Below are 22,714 nucleotides of genomic sequence, written 5' to 3' on the forward strand. Positions count from 1 at the left end.
CACCCAAAAATCACTAGTTATGTTTGAGAACGATGTGGGTGAGGTAATATCTTCTATTGGACAAATCTGTGTTGATGAGCGAGACATGCTGTCAATCTTAGGCAGAGCTCTTCTTCAGGTTTTTCCAGTTAAGAAGTGTTTCTCAAGCTTTTTGATACAAAGGACTGGCTTGCTGCCTTCCTAAACTGTGTCAGGGAGATCTCCGGGACTGGCATGAGTCCACGGTCTGGCTGTTGGGAAACACTGTAGTAAAAGATATTACCTCACCCACCTTGTCTTGCTAATATCCTGGGACCAACGCAGCTACAGCACCACTGCATAGTCACATTTGAAAATTTAGGTGATAAAAGTATTGTGTTCTTGGAGAAGTTGAATGTTGACAATGGGAGTTACTGAAGTGCAGATTCTGTCTTAAGTCTTTACCTGATATATGTTCATGCTTATTTTTTTCATTCCCTTCCCTCATGGAAATATCCACAGTTAAATTAGGATAAACCCACCCAGGAAAATAAACCTTCATGCCAACCGCTATCTAATAGGGTTAGAAAAAAACTTCCCCTCTGTCCTAGAATTGTCTAGAATAGTGATTCTAGCACTTATCTCTCAATCATCTAATACAGACCATTGCCAAAGACAGAATACCAGGTTAGATGGACTGCTGGTCTGATCTGGTATGACATTTCCTATGCAACACAGTAGCTTAGTCAAAAGAACTGGAGCACCTTCATGGGCATGTATGTGAAGACAGTGAGGAAGCTGCAACATTACAGGAACATGCTGCACTTGTCTAATTTCCTTTTCCTTTTCCTTAGATGAAAGGATTGACTGGATTAATACAATGCTCGGCGCCTTGAAATCACAGTCCAATACCTCTCAAACTCGAACTGCTATCACTCCTGAGAAAAGTGGATACCTTGAACTAAAAGGATACAAAACCAAAATCTTTACTTTACTTCTGGGGAACAATGTGTGGCTCTGCAAAAATGAACAGGTAAATGTTGTCATACATTTTTGTGAAATAATTCGTGTAAAAATGATTAAACTAGTGAGTTAGAAAATTATGCCACTTATTGGATGGTCACATTTTAGCTCTGTGTTATCACACAGCATTGTTGTAGTTCTGAAAGGGCTTTTAAAAGCAAAATGTGTGTCACCACCTCCATTGTACAACAGGGAAAAACAAACTAGTGATAAGCTCCGGATATCTTTATAGGTCAGTGGGAGAGATGGGGTTAATTTAGTAGATTGCTTACAATATACACATGTAGAGTAATCATAAAGACCGAGGATGTATTGTATGCAATGGCTTAGTTATTCGGACTTTTAAACAGTACAGTATGAATAGTATGTACTTTTGATTATCTGTAGTATTTAAATGGTATCTCCACTAAATTTTAAAGAAATGTCTGTATTTTAAGAAGTTTGACTTCATCAATGTTGCTCATGGTGCACTACAAAAATTTTAAATAAACAATATAAAATAACAAAATAGTAACTTGACACTTTAATTCCGCTCATAAAATCCAGTGATTTATCCACAAATATTTCCTAGCATAATAATAATACGGAAAAATGGAGTTCCCATGTCACACAGAGATCTTGCTAGCTGGAATTGTTAGGAAAGTCCCAAGTGGCAGGGGGAAACGCAGACAAACAAGTTTTTGTTGTTGCTGTTTTGGTTTTTCCCCCCTTCCTCCCTGCAGCCCCTACTCCCAGGGTGGTGCCTTTGTACTGTTACAATCTGACTCTTTTGTTCTTTCAATCCCTCCACACCCCTCTTTCACTTTGGTAATGCATGCTAACCCAGACATGGTGTCAGAGCAAGCCTCATATGCAAAGACTTGAGAGAGATACAAAACCTGCTCTTTTTCCACTCAAGTTTCCATGTTTCAAATAGGAATCGGGACAGTCAATAAGGTTGGTCCGTCTGTAATTTACCCTCATTGCCTTCAACTTGGTCTTCTCCTCTGTGAAGCTACCAAGATTTGTGCTGGGGCCTATCACGTGTTTGGGATTAGGTCCCACCATTCTTTCCCAGGATATGGCTGCCCACTGAGAGTCGCGAAGGAATTTCCCTCTCTAGACCCATGTGCAGTGCTTGAGGGTGTGTGTATGTAAGGAAGTCTGAGACTCACCAGATGCATTTTGTGTGGTTGGATATCAAAACTAATTGATTTGTGCACAAATTGTGGCCCAGTTCATTTGTTTTTTATCATTACCTTACTTAGGCTTATCCCAGTGCTAAACCATATTGTGGCTGAGATAATGAGTGGTAGCTACATCTTATTTTTAAGTTTGATATTTATTTTCGCTAGAGGGAAGGTTTGTCCTAAAGGGTGCCCAGAAGAGGAAAGAGTCTTGTTAGGTGCCCTGTGGGGGCATTTAGGGCCTCCATCATGATTCAGTCATGACCACAGTAGCTAGTTAGGTGCCCTGTAACTTGATATATTTATTTAAAAAAAGGTTAAGGCCAGTGGTCTGTTAAATACAAAAATTAGTCAGTCTACCAAGTAGCAATGGAAATGTATTTCATCTTGATTGTCTTCATTTCCCCCAGCAGAAAAGATGTTTTAGGTCCCAATCCTGCAACTTCTTTTTCATACCCATGATCTTCAGGGTGGTTCCATGTGGGTATGAGGTCTGCCTGAATGAAACAAGTTGCAGGACTGGGGCCTCTCATGAATCCTGTGCCCGTCTACAAAGGTAATAGTCCAAGCAATGTCTTTGGCTAAAGCAACAGCAACACCAGCTGTTGAGAAACTATATTTTTTCATATTCCAGTTTTCAGTCAAATACCTACTGTATTGTCATCAACCTAATATCCTGTTTTGTTATCCAGATAATGTTGGGGGCATGTCTTTCAGAGTGAGTGGCATTGGTATTCTACTAGCCTCTTCCCCCAAGCTTTTAAGTGAAAAGTGAGGATAAGCCATCACTACATTGAAATGAGGAACAAATAGAAGTTTAGAGCCATCATCACTTATACCTCCAGGATAAACTGTTACTTAGAATTAAAACATTAAGCAGTTTTCAAAATGCTTGTGACTGTAGCTCTGCCTTTTATTTGGAACTGAGTTGTTTTTACTAAAGAGAAACAGCCAAACTTTTAAAAAAGTATCTAACTTTTAACCTTCAAGCACAAAGCTGCTGATACATTTACAAAGGGAAATTGTACAAATTTGAGGCCAGACTTTGAAAATTGTGCAGCCCCCACAATTTGGGTCAGATTTTTGAAGTGTTCAGGATTCAGTGGCTCACACTGAGAACAGCGGAAGCTCTGGGTTGCTGAACTCTTTTGAAAATCTGGTCCTAGATGTTGTGACCTGTTTGCATCTGCAGTTGATTATGCCAGCAACACTGGAGTCCTGGTTTGATCCCCCTTCTACAACTTGTTCTTCAGTAGTTTTCTATTAAGGATAGGAGAATATACAAAGCCGCAAAACCCTCTGTTAAATTTATTTAGAATATCGAGAGTGAGTCTTCAGAAAACATTTTTCTAGCCATTATGTTTTATTCATGCTCTAGCTTACTGTTCTTTTGGGTGGTTTTTTCCCCCCGTTTGTGGCTATAATATTCTTTTTCAGACTTCTTTTAAATCACCTCATTTTCCCAGATTTTTTTTATGTTGTTTCTTTGCTTGACTGATTTTTTTATGCTTTTTTTTCTTCCATCTTTTCTCATTCCTTCTGATGTTTACTACATTCTCTTACTTATATAGGAAAGAAAGAATGAGAGATTAAATAACTTACTTTTATTTTTTTCTTCTCTTGTTTTTTTGCCATCAGCCAAAAGTCATTTGAAATAGTGCGAAAACAAGTTGTTGTGCTGTTTCTTTTTCTTATTATATTTTTCAGTGGCAAGACAGTTCCCTCTCTTGCATCACAGGGAAGGAAATTGTTTTAAGGAATGGAGTGAGTGTGGGGATTCCATGAGTATAGTGCATCATATACAAGAATAAGGAAAATAAATGACTTAACTAGAAGAAGTTAAATGGTTGGATGGAACATGGCTATCTTCATCTGGAGCTCCTTGGTGTCACAAGCTGACTCAATCTTCCTCTGACAGGACACCAATCTGTTGAGTTGGATCTAAATGCTGGATTCCATGTGTTTCTAAGCCCCTGAATCTGGATAGTGATTTGTCACTGTTCCTAGATCTGGGTCTCTCAGGCATACTCCCAGATGCAGATCCTACATTTGAAACCTTGGGCAGTAAATTCCCCCCACAGCCTAGCCACCTTAGATCTTGGAACCAGTGCAACAACCCTCCTTAGCCTGCAGTTGCTTATAGACTGAGTTCCATATCACCTTGGGTGCCTTGAGCTTTGCAATTAAAGCTTTCAGGGACATTTGAGCAGATAAGCAAAGAATACTGGCCTAGCAAGGGAATTGCTCAACATCAGGCTTTCTACTCTTAAATAGCACTAAAACATACAGATTGTTGAAAAACAACAAACAGTCCTGCATACTCTTCCTCTGACTCTGATATCACCCCTCCTGTGAGTCCTGGATTTCTTCAGTGTTCATAGTCACTAGGCAGCCATTTTTGCCTTTTCCCTCCTTAGCCTGCTCTACTTGCATGTGGTGGTGGATGGAAGCTTACCTCAGTCTCTGTCACCCTTTTGCCCATGTGCTTCAGGCCAGTGATTCTGGGCACTTACTCCCACCCCCACAGGGCTGGCTCCAGCTTTTTTGCCACCCCAAGCGGCGAAGAAAAAAAAAAAAGGAAAACCCGATTGAGCTGCTGCCAAAGGGCCGCCGAAGAGGAAGAGAGGAACTGAAGGACTTGCCGCCGAAGACAGAGACGTGCCACCCCAATAACGGATGGAGTGCCGCCCCTTTCTATTGGCTGCCCCAGGCACCTGCTTCCTTTGCTGGTGCCTGGAGCCGGCCCTGCGCCCCCAGCTGGCTTCAGTGTAGAGTCATTACAAGTTATTGGCCTTACTGATAGCAAACTTGTTGCTCCAGTAGGAGAGTGTCATTGAACACTGTGGTTGCATCATAGCTTCTCAGCCATAGTCTTTCTTCCACTAGGCATCAAGCCCCTGCGGCAAAATTGATGCTCTAATCCACAAAGGAAGCTGCAATACAAAGTAGAGCCTCTGAAACAAAATGGGGTTTACAAAACAAAATGACAAAATTTAACACAGAAGCAAACATGTCCTCAATCTGTCACATGCACTCTAGTATTCCTGAGTCCAGAATTAAGAAAAAGCTTGGGAAATATGCAGTGCAAAAACAGGTTGGGCATATGGCCTATTTCAGTCATTTTAGTTATTAAGAATTTAATGTGAAGAAAGTCTTTTGTAGTTGCTTTGAAAGACTGTCCCTCTATTCTAATGTTTCTTGGGTATTTGGAAATCAAGAAGGATGGCTTCCCTCTTTAAACATACTACTTTTCTTTTTTGTACTTCTTCCTTTACAGGTAATCCTTCCATTTTGATTTAGTTTGAAGTTCAAACACAAGTGATTCTTCATTACTTTTCTTGCAGCATTTAATTGAAGAGGAAAATAAATAATACAGCTTTGAAACCAGTAGAGTGCTCTAGTGTTCTAAAAATCTGTCTCTTTTGAAAGAGAGAGTATTTTACCCAATAATTACCAGGCAAATATGCTCAGGGATGTCCTCGTATCCTAGAATTCACATCCATACTAGAACTACATCCACAGTGACTTACAGGGGTTTATTATAACTGCAGTGCTAAAAGAAGCTATTTAGACATCTTACTATCTTGAAATGAGAGCAGATCTAGCTGATTTATTGATTTCTACTAAACTTGATAGAGAAAAGTTCAGTGGCACTTTACAGGATTTTTCCTTGTTTTTTAAAAGTAGAGAACAGTCTGAGCCAAAATGCCAGATCCTAACATAACCATCATGAACTTCGTGAAGTTCAGATTGAGATCAGAACTTCATGTCTCAGGTCTATTTCTCATTAAAAAGTGATTGGTTTAGCTAGAGCTTCTGGCAGTGATATACTGCTACTATGAAACCATCAATTTCTTAGACTGCGTATGTAGTGTGGATTTCTTAAACTTCCTCAGTGGAGCAAAAGTGAAAAATAGAACATACAGAATCTATTTACTCAGCCCATAACTTACAGAAATTCCCATTTCTGTTTTAAAACTGTTCATGCACAAATTGGTGTTGTGCTTGATCCTTTAGGATGGCTTAAATCTGTGTTTATAATGTCAGTCTGCTGTGATTGTAGTGTTGGTGACCCCTTCTCTCCACTGAGCTATAGGAGAAGATTCTGGCAGACACTTGGACAGTTGGCTCTGTCAGGGAGAGCCTCCAGATGTATCTGTGTGGTGAAGATCTTTGTCAGTGGCTTTGAGAAAGAGTTTAGTGGGGTTTTTCTCCACCTTTTATCACTGCCTCAAATGATTCCAGACTGTGGCCCTGCGATTGGTGACTTGTGAGGTTTGTGGAGCTCTTTTTTCCTACACTCACAGGGATTGTGGAACAGTGTGTGACTTTCTGTGTGTAGCTGTGTGTGTCCCATGATGGACTTCAGATTAATGTCTTCAGCTTAATGTTTGAACTTCTCTCTTTGAGTTCAAGATGCTTTATCAGTGGGTCTTTTTTATTAAAAACTTTTCATATTGATTCCTTGGGTTTGTGTGTAACAACTTGTACCTCTGCTTTAATTTTCCCATTATGGCTTAAATGTTGTAAGAGAGATGGTTAAATGTTGCATATGAAGCAAATGTTTTTGATGAGTTAGCAAAAATGGCAATGAAAACTATTTAGCATCTATTTAGTGCCAGTACAAATACCTAGTAGTATTACTTGTAGAGAGTAAGAAGAAACGGATAAAGGTGCAAGTAGAACTGAGTTTGAACAAGGCCTTGAAGGTGAGGAGCCTGCACTTGACGTGGCAGGAGAAAGGGAAGCCATATAAAATGGATCAAAGGAGTAATAGAAGATGATTACTTTGGCAGCTATGTTTTTAATCAATTAGACTATGAGGTGAGACGTAAAAAAACACAAGGAACCCAGAAAGGAGAAGGATTGATTATGCTTAGTGAGGATTTAGCAAGTATAGATGAGGGTTTTAGCAGTAGAGTGATGGGGAAAGGATGACTAACAAAGGAAAAGGTGATAGGACCTACTGAACGAAGGAGGTCATGGTCCCTTTCTGTGTGATTCTGGTTCATCCACACCTGGGATATTGTATTCATTTCTGGTAACCACTTTGCTGTTAACAGATATGGGGAAGTTCAAAAAGCACAACAAACACAATGAGAAGGGTGGAGGGCATTGACTCTTACTTAGTTCCTTTAGACTTCTCTCCATAGTTTGACTGCATGATGATTAAGGGGGAATGTGAATCAACAGATACTAGAAACACCAAGAATGGAGAGGAATTCTTTAGTGCTGTATTTCAGGTTGTAAATAAGACTAGATAAGGGAGAGAGAGGGGATGAGAGATAGAATGAGAGAGGACAGGGAGTGGGAGGAATTGAGATCAGGGGATAGGTTGTAGGTATGAGGTGGGAGATAAAGAGAAATAATAGAAGCAGATAGTAAAAGGGAAATGCCTGATCTAGAAATTGGGGAGAAGCAGGGCAAATTATCATTAGGATTGTGGTAGAGGGAAGATAATTTTTTTTACTGGATAGCATGTGTGTGGTTTTGGAGATCTTGTGCTAGTGTTTCTGAGGTGCCGCATGGATAACGGAAAAGGTCTAGGTCTGAAAGAAAAGAACAGCTTTGTTGGTGGTCAGTACTATAAACATATAAATAGGTCACTACCAAATATCAGTGTATGAATTTATCTAATTTAATATGCCATAATTGTGAAGGAAGTGGTATGAAACTAAGTGTGTTTTAGTTCATTCAGTCTTTGGACTTTATTTTAAAATTATTCAAGTCCTGTAGCAAGATATTTGTGCTCATCTCAAAAAGTCCAGAAAATCTGTTCCTGTGCATTCTTTAAGGTCAAATGTGCCATTGACTGGAACTTGTTCTATTGAAGTGGAAGCACCAAACATCGAATGTGATCCAACCAGGGAGACAGTTTAAGTGACAGTGTTGCTATCAAAATGTAGCTGTGAGGATAAATTAAATCTATGCTCCTGGTCTTCCAGCAACTCCTCAGCATCAGATTGATTTTCGCCATGTTTTGGGTATTCAAGACGAACAGAGACTGCTCTTAAATCAATTGGTGTTTATGCAATTAAAAACCTCAAAGGTGTATTCTTGAATTCAGTAAGAAAGTTACAAACTTTCTTTTTACTAACAGTGTAGCACAGAATGATTCATGAAAAGAAATTATTGAAATGCTTTGCCCTGAATGAAAGTGCTCCATGCAGATTTAACTATATACTGCAAGTGCCAAAAATAAGGCTGAAAATAAAAGCTAAAAGAATTAATATTAGTATACAATACCTGAGCATGAGAAATGACACACTGACTATAAACATCCACATGGGAAGAAATAGTCCTATTTAATACCGGTGATTTCTACACCTGAAAATAATGTTGCAGAATTTTGTATCCAAGTTGTTGAAGATGTCATCCAAGAGTACAGAGAAACGTATGGCAATGAGGTCCCATCATTTGCTCAGACAACAAAAATTAAATGAAAAAGATGAATACTTCTCAAGTGCAGGCATCCCAAACTTCTGACTCATGGTGCGATACTATTAGGATCTCATTTGGAAAAAAAGTAACACCTGACACAATCCTAGAGTTTGTTATGGAAGTTCAAAAACTCTTCCACTATGATCGAAGGCCTCATGATGAATTGGTCAAAAAAAAGAAAGATTGAATCCCCAGCTTTCTAATGGCATTCTGTGGAATTCAGGTAGACTCTGTATGTTTGCATCTAACTACTATGATCATGTTAAAAATTTCAATGAGCAGAAGGATGGCTCTGATCAAACATAATGCACAATAAGAGTATATTTACACTGCATCTGGAAGCAAGCATCCCAGCCTGGGTCCACAGATGTGCTAGTGGAGCTCACACTATGTGGCTAAAAACAGCTGTGTAGATGTTGCTCCGACGCTGTGGCTTTGTGCTTAGGCTCTCAAATCTAGGGAAGGAGCAGGGCCTACTACAACATCTACACAGCTATTTTTTAATACACTAGCACAAATCTATTGACTCAGGCTGGGTGGCTTGCTCCCAGATGCAGTGTAGACATACCCTAAGGGACTCTATGGAGAGGCACTAAATTTACAAAAATAATTGTAGGAGGTTTCAGAACAATTTGACAGGGTAGAATGGTACTACCATCTCAATCTATACTTTCTCTAATGAGAATTGGATCCACACCTAAACAAAATCCTTGGCCATATACACCTCTACCCCGATATAACGCTGTCCTCGGGAGCCAAAAAATCTTACCGCGTTATAGGTGAAATCGCGTTATATCGAACTTGCTTTGATCCGCTGGAGTGCGCACCCCTCCCCCCGGAGCGCTGCTTTACCGCGTTATATCCGAATTCATGTTATATCGGGGTAGAGGTATGTTTTTTTTGTTTTTTAAATAAATAAGTGTTGCTTTGCAGAAACCAGTGGCTTTGCATCAAACATCGTATTTTAAAATAAATCATTGAAATCCAGAGTCCTAGGAATAGTTAGCACTGCACTAGTACGTGCTAAGGACAGAACACATCTGCATTTCTACCCTTAAACTTATTTTCTAATTGCACAAGCCAGACAGTTCCACATCTAGTTATCCATTATGGATTATACAATCCTTTAACATTCACATGTATACATGGGCTTATTTTATATTTGACTACCTAACAACCAGTTTTAAAACTACAAGAATTAAAAAAAAATCATTCTTTTTTCAGAATAGTGAGACAGCACCATTTTTAATCTGTTCTACATACAGGAGAGCATATGAAATTTAAGTAGAACCGCATTGGTACCTTAGTCAATTCCAGCTAATCATGGTGATGTCAACCTTCAAAGGAGAGGAGTGTTTGTAAACTTCAATAAATTGTTTAGGTTTTTATCAAATTAGAGGTAATTCAGAACAGATTTGCCCAACCCCAAATAAAGAAGTAGCTTTTTGAGGTACCAAAGAAATGACACTAATTCCTTCCCTCTTTATGCTTTTTCTCAGGTATGAAACTGTTTTTCATATCAGAAACACTCATCTAATGCCTTATATGAATTTGGTAAAATTACAGTGCCTTAATCTCAAAATTCATTCTCTTTGAGAACTGAGAGTAGGGCTTTTGTTTTGAGGATTACTACAACATACCATGTCTCTCGGAAACATTCTCTGTGCATATTTTAATGTTTAAAAAGACAAAGGAGGAACAAATTTCTTTTTATATTGACTGCTTTGTCCTGAGAAGGAAATAGATCTAAGAGTGTCATGTTACTACAAGTTTTGGTTATTTAAAATATATCTTTCATTATTTAACTGCCATTTGTGAAGAGTTTTAGAATACAGTATTTTAAATGCAGTTTTTGTTTAGGCTGTTAATTCTACTTTGCACTTTAGCACTTCCAAGCGCTATACAAAGAATCTGTAGGACATTACAGTTTTCTACTAAAAAGAATGCACTTAGTGGACACGTGAGACCTCAGGGATTTGACCCCACTCTTTAGTTCCTGATCCTACAATTGACGTCTTGTGTCCATGCAGAGCCCCATATGAAGTGTGTGGATGAACAGGTCTCCCCATGTGGACCTGATTGCATGACTGGAATTTTGCTTTTTCACTCAGTTCTGACACCCCCATTAATTAGAGACACAAAGTTGGTGAGGTATTATTTTTTTATTGGACCAACTTCTGTTGGTGATAGAGACAAGCTTTTGAGCTTACACAGAGCTCTTCATACTCCCATTAATTATCTAGTAACCATTTTTTTAATTAAGATTGGTGGTGCTGTTGTTTGACTGATGGGAAAGCAACAGGAAAAAGGATGATCCTTTTCCTGAAATGCCTTAAAGACTAGGCCATTTGAGTTTCCATCAGCTAAGAGTTGGTCTACTTTGAGGAAAATCTTTGGAATTTTATTTATTTAAACTACTATGAACATTAATCACTGAATGATTTAAGGGATGTGTTGTTTTTATCTTTTGAACTTCTATACGTGATTCTTTGATTGTCCCTGCTGTCTTTTTACTTACATGTATTTTATATTGTAAGATGCGGTTCCAGTTGATAACTTACCGTATATAATTATTATTATGTCTTATTTTCTAGAGTGGATGTTTCTTCCAATGTCCACACTTCATGCTAAATAAATAAAGCACTCATTGCTTATGGAGGGGATATTTAAGATATATAGCATACTAACAATAAAGGGAGTACCATACTGTGCTTTCTCAGCAATAATCCAGGGCTCTTGCTAGTAAACTGCTTCAGCAACTATCTTGAACTTTATCAGCTCAAACTGAATGATTGCCTTATAAAACACTGCTGTGCTAGCACTATTACTTAAATTAAATGTATCTCTTAATATTTTTGCTCATAATGTAGTGCTATCTCTAGCATTCATAACTTGTAGGTTTTATCCTTTAGCTTGCATAACCAGTTGTACTTTATAATGAGAATGTAAAGTAAAAGTGGCCATAGATTTTTTTTTTTTTTTTTTTTTAATCTAAAGAATGTAATGGTTAGCTAATTAACTATAGTCACGATGATGCCTTTTTGACTTTTGATATTTTAGCCTATAATCAACCCTTTTAAGGATCACAGGATCATCCATTATTTAATGCCATTGCATAATTAGAGTATTACAACTTTTTTTAAGCACAGCTCAGGATATTTTAAATAAGGATTCTTCTTCAGTGGCTGTGGCTCAGTACTGATGAGATTGTGGCTACAGACTGTATCTGTCAGGTCTTCCTGATACTGAAGAATTTCTTTCCAGTTCTTTAACTGATGAGATTGTGGCAAAATAGGTTCTGTTGTATTTAATTAGACCTAAACAGCCATGAGAGATGCTTCCAAACGGTGAGATGGAAATAGTTGCACCATGGTGATGAATTTATGATTGAGTTAAAAATACACTATGAGGAAAAGGTCAGGAAAGGGGAGTAGTTGAACAGCTACTCTGGCACGTCTTTTCCTGTTTAGTTAGTATAGCTGGCAGAAACATATGCAAAGTTTTTAATGCCACTTGAAGCAGCATTAAATTCATGTGAGCACACACATGAGGAGAGGGAGAAGCCAGTGGTAGCCAGCCATACTGCTGGTGCAGAGAATAGCACAGACCACAGATGCATGAGAGTCAGACTACCCAATATTTTTCCACATTATTGATATCACTATGCTTCTGTAAGGAAAAAAAAACAAACAAACAAAACAAGTACCTTGGAGAGGTCACAATTTTAGCTGTGTTATGTTCTCTTCTGCATGTCTTCATATGCAAAGGGATGTTATAGCTCTGAGTAAGTACACTAACTTACCCTGTTAAGAACATAAGAATGGACATACTGGGTCAGACCAAAGGTCCATCTAGACCAGTATCCTGTCTTCCGACAGTGGACAGTGCCAGGTGCCTGTTAATGTCATCTTTCCATTGTTTTCCAAACTTCCAATTTCCCCTCTTCCTCTTAAAATTAATGGAGTAAAGGGACAAATATTGTAGTATACGGCCCGTTGTGACAGGGTTGGGACTCACCCCCTGGCACCTCCTACTGGTTGTCTTGGGAATTAGCTCTGTCCAGTGGAGTGCCCCCTCCTGGTGGAGTCCCGTCCGTCGTCTTACCCTCGGTTGACATGTGGACCCGCGTCGCTCTCGGGCTTGCAGCATCCTCTTCTGGACCACTGCCCTCTGGCAGTGCCCCTTAGTCCATCCACACCCCCTTCCGGGGGGTGTGTGTGTGTTAAACAGCAGTCTTTGCACTGGCCTCAGCGGCCTGCCACAACCCCCAAGTCTAGCCCCTCTTACATCAGGGGGCAGGTTGCAGCCTGACTTGGCCACTGCTCCACAGCCCGGTGCAGCACAAGGGGGCAAGGGGGGGACCCAGGCCCGCCTGCTACTCTGGGTCCCGACCCAGGAACCCTCTAACGGCAGCCTCTCGGCCCTCCTTCTCTTCCCTTGCCTTCAGCCTTCCCTGGGTCACTTTCCCTCTGACCCCATTGCACCCTCTAGGCCCTTCTACTCAGGGCCAGCAGTCTGGCAGGTATCAGGCTGAAGCTCCACTCTGCTTCCCTGAGCCTGCCCAGCACTGCGCTGTCCTGGGTGCTGGTCTCCTGCTCAGGAGACAGATCTTCCTCCCTGAAGGTCTGGGACAAGCTGACTCTCCTCTCAGAGCAGCCTATTTATAGGGCTGAGCCGGGCCCTGATTGGCTCCCAATAAACCCTTCTTTTATTGTCTGCTGGGCTGCACAGGCGCCCTGGCCTGCCACAGCCCCCTCTAGCATGTGGGTGGGGCAGATACTCCACCACACCCGTCTACTTGCTTAGTCCATTTTCACTATTGGCATCTATTAATAATGTCCAATACACCAGCCTGTCAAATATTATTTCAGGATGATCTTAAAAAGAATATACGTGTGTTTATAGTTGGCACTAGCAACCAACCACTCCTGGAAAAAACTCTCAGAAATAAATTGTATGAAACTTGAATGGCTTCACTGGAGTTCTTGCTGCTAAATGCTAATGTTGGAACAAAAGGTGTTACATTAGCACAAACTCTATTGTTGAGTATTCATTATACGATTCATTTTCATTCTTCGATTCATACCAAGGTATAGTATGTCAGAAATATGTCTCCTCATATATGCAGGAGTAACTCTACTGGAATTTAGAGAGAGAAAAAATAAAAGGTGAATAGAGTGCATCTTTGCCACAAAACCAGAAAATGTTATCACATCACAGTTCTGCATGACTCTTTGGTTCTAGCTGTTCAGGTGTTTTAGTTGTACAGTTCTGTCATCTATTGATTTATAGATACTAGTGCATGGAGATTTACTTAAAAATTAGCACAAGGCCTATTAGGGTTATTTCTGTATTAACTTCTTGCCCTTCTGATTGTGAAGGCTTGAGGCTCTACATAGTTCCTGTATGCACAATGCAGCCTGAATGGAGTTTTGTAGGATTGGGGACGGAGGCTTTGCCATTGACTTCAGTTGGGCCAGGAATTCATCCCTAAATTCTAGGTCAGCTCAGCATTTGAAATGACAGGACCCTGCTGTGCAAAGTATATTGCCTGCCCCTTGACTGTGTTTACAGACTGCATCTGTCAGGTCTTCCTGATACTGAAGAATCTCTTTCCAGTTCTCTAACATCATTGAAACACTTTTGATAACCTCTCCCTGCCAGTTGCTACAAAATGCTGTTGCTGGGATTCTGAATACCGAGTCTCATAACTCTAATTCTGGCTCAGCATCACCACTTGCAAGATAATCTCTTTAAGGTGATCTGTTTGATCTATAAAACCTTCACAGTTTTGGTCTAGCTTGTCTGTCTAACATGGTGATCTGTTGTACCCCAAGCCCTAAAGGAGGTCATGATAATAATCTTTTGTATAGTACCTAACCATGACATGCAGGAGAGTTGTTGCTTTGTTTAAGACATTCTGTTTGGTATCCAGAGATATCAGGGTGATGCCGCCATTTGTCTCTAAATCAAAACAGAAGACTTTATAATTTGGCTGTTGCTGACAGCAACTTGGCATTGTAGACTATTAGTTTATTAAATCACGCTGTTGTGTAAAGTACCTTGAACTATCTTGGCACAAATACTGAATGATATATTTTCAGAACAATGTCAAGTGCATTAAAATTGTTTACCTACCCACGTTAATAAATATTAAGGTGTGTGATACAGCAGGGCCAGGGAGCAGTGGAAGAGTGGTTGAGGGGAGATATATAAGCCCTAGGGCTAGGCTAATTAAGGCGTGGTTCCCTGTAGATTAGGGAGGGTTACTACAGGTTAATTGGAGCACCTGTAGCCAATTAAGGCCCTGTCAGGAGCCTAATATACCCTCCCACCTGCGTCAGGCAAACAGTGTGGAGTGAGGGAGGATTGGAGTTTGGAGGTGTGTTGTTGAGAATTGAAAGGCCAGGGAACCGCAGGAAGAGAGACCCTGCCCCAGCAGAGCAGGGAGACTCCCTCTCCCAGCGTCAAAGACTGAGGGTAACTCTACACAAGGGGGAAGAGGGTAAGAAATCTGCAGGGGTTGAGCGGGGGTGGGGCTCAGAGTGAGGGGCAAACCCAGACCCCTTCCCTGCTTCCCTCCTCTACCATCTTCCTGGGTCACTAGCAGAGCCCTCAACCCCCCCCAAGAGCAGGGACAAGGGGTGGCATCCTAACCCTCTGCCAAGTAAAGGGACCCACCAGACCAACATCGGCCATTGTGTGTCAAGTGGTAAATTTGAAAAGTTGAAAAATGCAAAAGTTACACTTCCATTCACTACATTAAACCGTTCGTATTAATGCTCTTAAAGGAATCTAACTAGTGGTCAAAAATACCACATACTATATGCGCTGAAGCAGAGTTAACATTGGCAACTTTTCTTGTCTTTTTGAAAATTCAAATAACAAGTTTTTGATTCCCACCTCCCTTTGTGAAAGCAGCTTGGGGAGAAAGTGTTGAGAAGTGAAAGGAACTAGGAGACAGGTAGAATTGTTATGCTTCGAGGGGGTCACAGTTCTGTAGCTTATCCTGGGTTCTGCAAATCTTTCCTGTGTCCCTATTCATAAAATGACAAGGGGGAAGCTCCATGAAATTAGTGGCAGATAAATGTAGAACAAAAAAGAAAAGGGAAAAAAAAAAGAATACTCCTTCATTCAACGTTTAATCAGATTGTTCAATTCCAATGACTGACTAGCTTCCCACAGTAGATTTTGGAAAAAATGTCTTGCTAGTTTGATTTTTGGAAATGTTGTAATATTTTAAAAATAAAGGGAATAGCATCTTGTACTTCAGGAGTAAGCTTATTGTATATGTACTGCATATATGTTTGTGTGTGTGTGTGTGTGTGTGTATGTATATGTGTGTGTGTATGTGTATATATATATATATATATATATATATATATATATATATATGGATATTTTATCTTCTTTGTCCTCAGCAGGAAATGTTTCAGTTCCCCCATGTCTGATTTTTGGTTTTTAATTGGGTAAAATATTACACTCATACCTAATTTGTCTTGGTTTGAAATGAGTTGATTTGGAGAGTTTAAGGAAACCATTCAAAACAAACAAAAATATTGGTCCATCAACTGCAGCACAATTGATTCAGTTCAGTAATGCTGCATTAATTTAAGGTGCAGTCCTGAAGTTTTGAGGTTGGCCTGTTCAGCATTGGACCCATATTTTATTTTTGTTTTTTTTTTCACTGCAAATTCTTGATATTAGCTCTTCTAATGTGGAAGTTATGGAAGTTATTCACTGTCTTCCACTTTTTGGTCAAACTTTATTGTTAAGACAACAATAACTTTGAAATTGTAAAAATCACTTCCACTATGAGAATATATAAGCTTGTGCTAAGAGCAAATAGTTGTGCTTTTATGAACCCAGGGAAAAATAGAATATATAGGATGGAAACGGTGACATGTCACTAAAATTATATAAACCCATAATGTGCTGGGTATAAATCAAAACTTTGTATTATGTGATAAAGCAATAAATGGCTTAATGGTAAATCACTTAGATTTGAGAAACTTACATTGTGCTTTACTCTTTTATATGTAATCCCATTAACTATCAGAGAGCAGTTAGGATGAAAAGTGCGAACCAACACATTTGCCAATCTTTTTGAAGAATCACAATATACTTTTAATATAAGAATTTGTCTGTTATCTAACTTGATTCTCAGAAGGGCTATCCAGTGCACTTGGATCAAAAATCATTTTGAGTTCAAAGAGGCATCTCTAGAGGTTCAGAAGACTTATAAGGCCCAGGGGCGGCTCCAGGCACCAGTGCATGCCTGGGGCAGCAAGCCACGGGGGACGGCCTGCCAGTCCCTGTGGGGGCGGCAGTCGGAGCCTTCGGCGGCATGCCTGTGGGAGGTCCGCCAGTCCCGCGGCTTCGGCGGCAATTTGGCGGGAGGTCCATCGAAGCCGCGGGACCGGCGGACCTCCCGCTGGCATGCCACCGAATCCGCGTTACCAGTTGTACCTCCCGCAGGCGTGCCGCCGAAAGCCGCCTGACTGCCGTGCTTGGGGCGGCAAAATACATAGAGCCGCACCTGATAAGGCCATCAAAGTTCTCTGTTTAATGTGTCTTGGTGCGGCCACTTTACTAAAGCCCAAGTCCCCTCCTGGGCTGGACTGGAGAAGAATATGTGGATAAACTTTGTAAAGCTACCTTTTGGTATTCCCTGCAGTCTTTTTATGGTACATGCTATCAGCTGTGCATCTGTGGACAGAGCCCTTAGTCACCGAATACTTAAAAGAGGGTTTCTGAGACTCTCTTTTCAGAAGTTCCCTTTTCCCCACTCTCTTCTAGTTCAACCTGAACTGAGCTAAAGAATGCCAATAGCTGCAACTATAGCTGAACCGCTTGCTAATGGTGACCATAATAAAAATGTAATATCCCTGTAGGGGGAAAATACCAAAGAAGGCCAACACTGTAGCATTTAATTTCAGAAAGGGGAACTACACAAAAATGAGGAAGTTAGTTAAACAGAAATTAAAAGGTACAGTCCCCAAAGTGAAATCCCTGCAAGCTGCAAGGAAACTTTTAGAAAACACCATAATAGAGGCTCAAATTAAATGTACACCACAATTTAAAAAAAAACCAAAAAAACATAATAGAGGACCAAGAAAGTGGCACCGTGGCTAATCAACAAAGTAAAAGAACTGGTTAGAGGTAAAAAGGAATTCTTTAAAAATTTAAATCCTATAGAGGAAAATTAGAAAGAATAAACTCTCGCAAGTCAAGTGTAAAAGTATAATTAGACAGGCCAGAAAAAGAATTTGAAGAGCAACTAGCCAAAGACTCAAAAAGTAACAGCAATTTTTTTTTTTTAAGTATATCAGAAGCAGGAATCCTGCTAAACAGTCAGTGGGGCCACTGCTAAAGGAGCACTCAAGGGTGATAAGGCCAATGAGGATAAACTAAATGAATTCTTTGCATCAGTCTTCACGGCTGAGGATATGAGGGAGATTCCCAAACCTGAGCCATTCTTTTTAGGTGACAAATCTGAAGAACTGTCCCAAATTGAGAGGTCATTAGAGGTGGTTTTGGAACAAATTGATAAATTAAATAGTAAAAATCCTCAGGACCAGATGGTATTCACCCAAGAGTTCTGAAGGAACTCTGAAGCACCTGGTATTGGCCACTGTTGGAAGACAGGCTACGGGACTAGATGGACCATTGGTTTGACCCAGTATGGCCATTCTTATGTTCTTATTAGTTTTCCTAACTCCCTTCCTGTTGGCTTGGCAAAGACTCCCACTCTGCCAGGCTTTCTAGTCTCAGGCTTTGACAAAATAATAGTTTATATGTAGCGATACCTTTGAGATCAGAAGGATTCAAACTGGAGAAGTCAAAGAGGGAGAGGTAGAGATTGGGAAGTTTGTGTAGTGTTTTGTCGTCATCTTGTCAGTGAGTTAAGCAAAGGAACCCAGTATGTGTGCTGTCTTAATCAAAGCATAGAAAGCAAATTAGCCAGTAACTGGGGAATATAATTTTCCTACTTGCAGGTCCTCTTAGTTTTTCAGTACTTCCTCTGTCTATGATGCTGAACTAAAATGTGTGGAAACTTTATCTCTGGTCTGGAGATTAATTTAGTGCTGGTGAAGAGTCCCAGCAGCAAGTCTGAAGTATTTAAAAGAAATATTTTTTGAAAAGGGAGGAAACTTCTGTTATCTCATTTAACTGTCCAGGTAGTTGTGTTGATTGTCTAAGCCAGTTTACATAAGAACATAAGAACAGCCGTACCGGGTCAGACCAAAGGTCCATCTAGCCCAGTATCCTGTCTACCGACAGTGGCCAATGCCAGGTGCCCCAGAGGGAGTGAAGGTAATGATCAAGTGATCTCTCTCCTGCCATCCATCTCCACCCTCTGACAAACAGAGTCTAGGGACACCATTCCTTACCCATCCTGTCTAATAGCCATTAATGGACTTAACCACCATGAATTTATCCAGTTCTTTTTTAAACGCTGTTATAGTCCTAGCCTTCACAACCTCCTCAGGTAAGGAGTTCCACAAGTTGACTGTGCGCTGCGTGAAGAAGAACTTCCTTTTATTTGTTTTAAACCTGCTGCCCATTAATTTCATTTGGTGACCCCTAGTTCTTGTATTATGGGAATAAGTAAATAACTTTTCCTTATCCACTTTCTCCACATCACTCATGATTTTATATACCTCTATCATATCCGCCCTTAGTCTCCTCTTTTCCAAGATGAAGAGTCCTAGCCTCTTTAATCTCGCCTCATATGGGACCCGTTCCAAACCCCTAATCATTTTAGTTGCCCTTTTCTGAACCTTTTCTAGTGCCACCTTCCATTGTCTCTGACTTGTTTTTAACGTATTCATACAGAATAGTGTTTGATTTGTCTTTCACCTTACAGAGTATGCTTACCTGAACAGTCTTCCTCTCTTTCTGAAGAGGAACTCTGTGCACCATTTCTGCTTGCTATACTACAGGAAATAAAATCAAACTATGAGTTTGCTGACATAGAGTAAACAAAAATCATTCATGTAAAGCTATTGTCACTCATCAAGAAGGCAAATACACCTAAAAAAGGAAGGTAATTTGCCATATTTTATGATTTGATGAGGATATTAAAATATAGGCAGACATAATTTCCATCATATATTTCAGAGGGGACCAATCATGGTCATTATATTTGAGGCTATTGTCTGTGGCATAAAAACCACAAGGATACAAAAAAGATGACTGTTCTTCTGCAGCACAGACTTAGGACCCTGAAATCAGCATTGCTAGTTTTGGTTAGTAACCCTCTTTACTGGAAGAGGTGCACACACAAAATACATTCCATTAGTAAATGAGATTTCAAAAGCACCTGCACTTAGCAAGGCTTTCTGAAATCACATGGAAGATGTGATATGCTAGTGGTTTTATGCCTGTTGGAAACATAGTTTTGAAAAAAAAAGTAAGACTCAAACCACCAACATCTCAGCAATAATTCCCCCCTGCTCCGAGTATATTTTTCTTTTTTTTTACCCCTTTGGGCATGCCGTACTTTCATCAACATATGTTCAATAACTCCATCTAAATTTCATCTTTTCACTTTTTGATTCTTACAACAGGTCTGCTTTTTTTTTTTTTTTTTTTTTTTTTGGAGAGGTTTTAAAGACCTGTCAAATGGGGTATCCCAGACCCAATTCTTAACTAAACAATCACTAGTGCACTTCTATAATAAGGCTCATTTGTTGATGACCTACACACTTCCATGAAAATATATATTTTTATATTTAATCCTATTTGGGTAGTACTTGCCATTAAAAGTAAGTAAATAAAAAGATGTATGTAGATGTGATGTTCTTGAAAAGAAAAGTTCAAACTCAGTCCTGTTACTTATTTTTATGCCTACTTTGCAAATATTTGGAATCTCATAGACTGTTTGGAGATAAATAAAACTTGGGGAAATCCACTCAATTGAGAAGTGTTGCCAGTCTGTTTATTGAAGAAAAAAAAATCCAGTTTTTATTTGTGAACTATGAAACTAGTACATTTTCTTCTTGCCAAAGCAGAAGAAAAAATGATTTGACTATAAAATTACTTTTATGTGTAGAAAATGGGTACTAAAATTTTTGAAACTTCTCTCTCTGCCTTTAAGAAATGAGTAAAAGCACTGTGCTTTCTAAACAAAATTCCAGCTCACTGGGGTGAATATTTTTTGTACAAATAGCTTTTGGCTTATTGGTTTAACAATTCAATAATTTATTGTGGAAGCAGGAACTCTACCTTCCTTTGGGCTTATCACTGAGTCTTGCATTACATCCAACTACTGCAATTGAAGGAGTTCTAGAGAGGAGGGGCACTAGCTTTGCATGATCCACAATCTAGATCTCTTAGGGTACGTCTACATGGAACAAAACAAAAAAATGCGTTGGCGAGTAGTCTCAGAGACTGCGTCAACTGACTCAGGCTCATGGGACTCGAGCTGTGGGGCTAAATATAGCAGAGTAAACATTCCGGCTTGGGCTAGGAACTGGGCTCTGAAACCCACCCCATTGCTGAGTTTTAGAGTCCAGTCTCCAGCCCAAGCAGGAATGTCTGGTCTGCTATATTTAGCTCTGTAGCATAAGTCCCGTGAGCCTCAGTCAGTTGACCCAGGTTCTTAGACTAGTTGCTGTGGGTGTTTTTGTTTTGTTTGTTTTCTCAGTGTAGATGTACCCGAGGCACTTAAGATCCTTACTCAAAGCTTTCACTGACTTCTCTAGCAATTTTGCTTGAGCAAGACAGGCATAATAAAAATCCTTTAAAACTTCAGCAACAAAACATGACTACACACGTGTGAGAACTTAGGAAATCATGATAGAGCTCAATACCTTTTAAAAGTGGTCTCAAGAAAACGGGCTTGATAAATATATATGCAAAATTCTAGGTTCTATCTTAGCTTCTGTTCTCCAGAAGTCCAGATGGCTACTTGAAATGTTAATAGTAACAACGATATTTGTAAATTCCCTTGCACACTAAGGAGTTCAGGATGCTGAACACTACAAGATGGATGCTATATGTGACATAAAAATAGATAATCAAGAAATAGATGGAAGAGCCCTAATACAAGGTAAAACTGAAGGCAGAGATAATAAATGAATTTCCAGATATTAGTTAAGTGTTGAGGCGTGGTCATAAAAAAATCGCTCTTTGGGGGGGGAAATATTTAAAGTGGGGAATGAGGAGTGAGATGGATGTTAAATGGGAGCAAGTTCCACATCATAAGACCTGTGTTAGCACTGTCTGTGACCTGATACATGATGACAAGATTTCTTAAACAGTGGATGGTGTCAGAGTGAACACCCTTTGGGCTGAGCCAAATGTTGAATGTCTTGAATATATCCTGGGCTTTCTCTGTTAAAGTCTTTTTTATATTTTTATTTTTATTTTGTTTAACTAGCTGGATCATCTTAATTCCATTTCATAGCTTTACAGGCAGCCAAATGGAAAGAACACAGGACAGGCATAATATGATCACAGTTGCTCATGCCCATTAGCTAATGTGTTGCTGAATTCAGAACATGCCACGTGGTATGAGGAAGCCCTTCTGGAAGGGAATTACAGTAATTGTACAAATTGGAATTGTTCATCTGCGCCAATGTTTCTGTCATGCAGGGTGCCACAAGGATCTATTTGCGCCCCCCCCCCGGTCACCATTTATGTAAAACTGGGGAGATACTATGATGGTTTGGTCTGCGGCGCCATCAGTCTACCTTTGACATACAGCTCTGTCTCTCATTCATGGCTCCCAGGTGGTGTTAGGCTGTTTTGCTTTCCTGGTGCCTGGCAGAGAGAAAGTGAAAAGTGGTAGAGAGCAAGTGTGGCTGGAATGTTTGGACAACTACTATCTATTGTTATTAGCAACTACTATGTATAATTATTAGCAACCTCCCCTTCAGTCTAACTCATCATGAAGTACAAGGCAGGATTGTGTCCCTTCAGGACTTTCCAGAAAACATCACAGTCTATCCCAGGACCACTTTTCTTTAACCCCCAAACTTAATATTTTACTAATAGCTTCTGATTGCTTTCAGAGAGAGAATACCACATTGCTTATTATATGAGTATTTGCATTTCATACAGTGCTTACTTAAACAGCATATGTACAAAAGAGAAATGAATGGACCATCCTTAAACTA

The 22,714-nt window shown here is 39.8% G+C and overlaps 1 protein-coding gene across 1 annotated transcript in view; it reads left to right on the top strand.

Annotated features, from left to right (window-relative positions):
• ARAP2 (ArfGAP with RhoGAP domain, ankyrin repeat and PH domain 2) overlaps nt 1-22,714 on the top strand; it is a 195,639-nt gene that overhangs the window by 52,895 nt on the left and 120,030 nt on the right. Inside the window, exon 8 of the mRNA XM_026648167.1 lies at nt 813-991. Coding sequence (XP_026503952.1) covers nt 813-991 — 179 coding nt within the window. The remainder of the gene's footprint in view (nt 1-812; nt 992-22,714) is intronic.

Source organism: Terrapene carolina, unplaced genomic scaffold, assembly GCF_002925995.2.
Source record: "Terrapene carolina triunguis isolate 2854851 unplaced genomic scaffold, T_m_triunguis-2.0 Scaffold66, whole genome shotgun sequence".
Taxonomy (NCBI): Eukaryota; Metazoa; Chordata; order Testudines; family Emydidae; genus Terrapene; species Terrapene triunguis.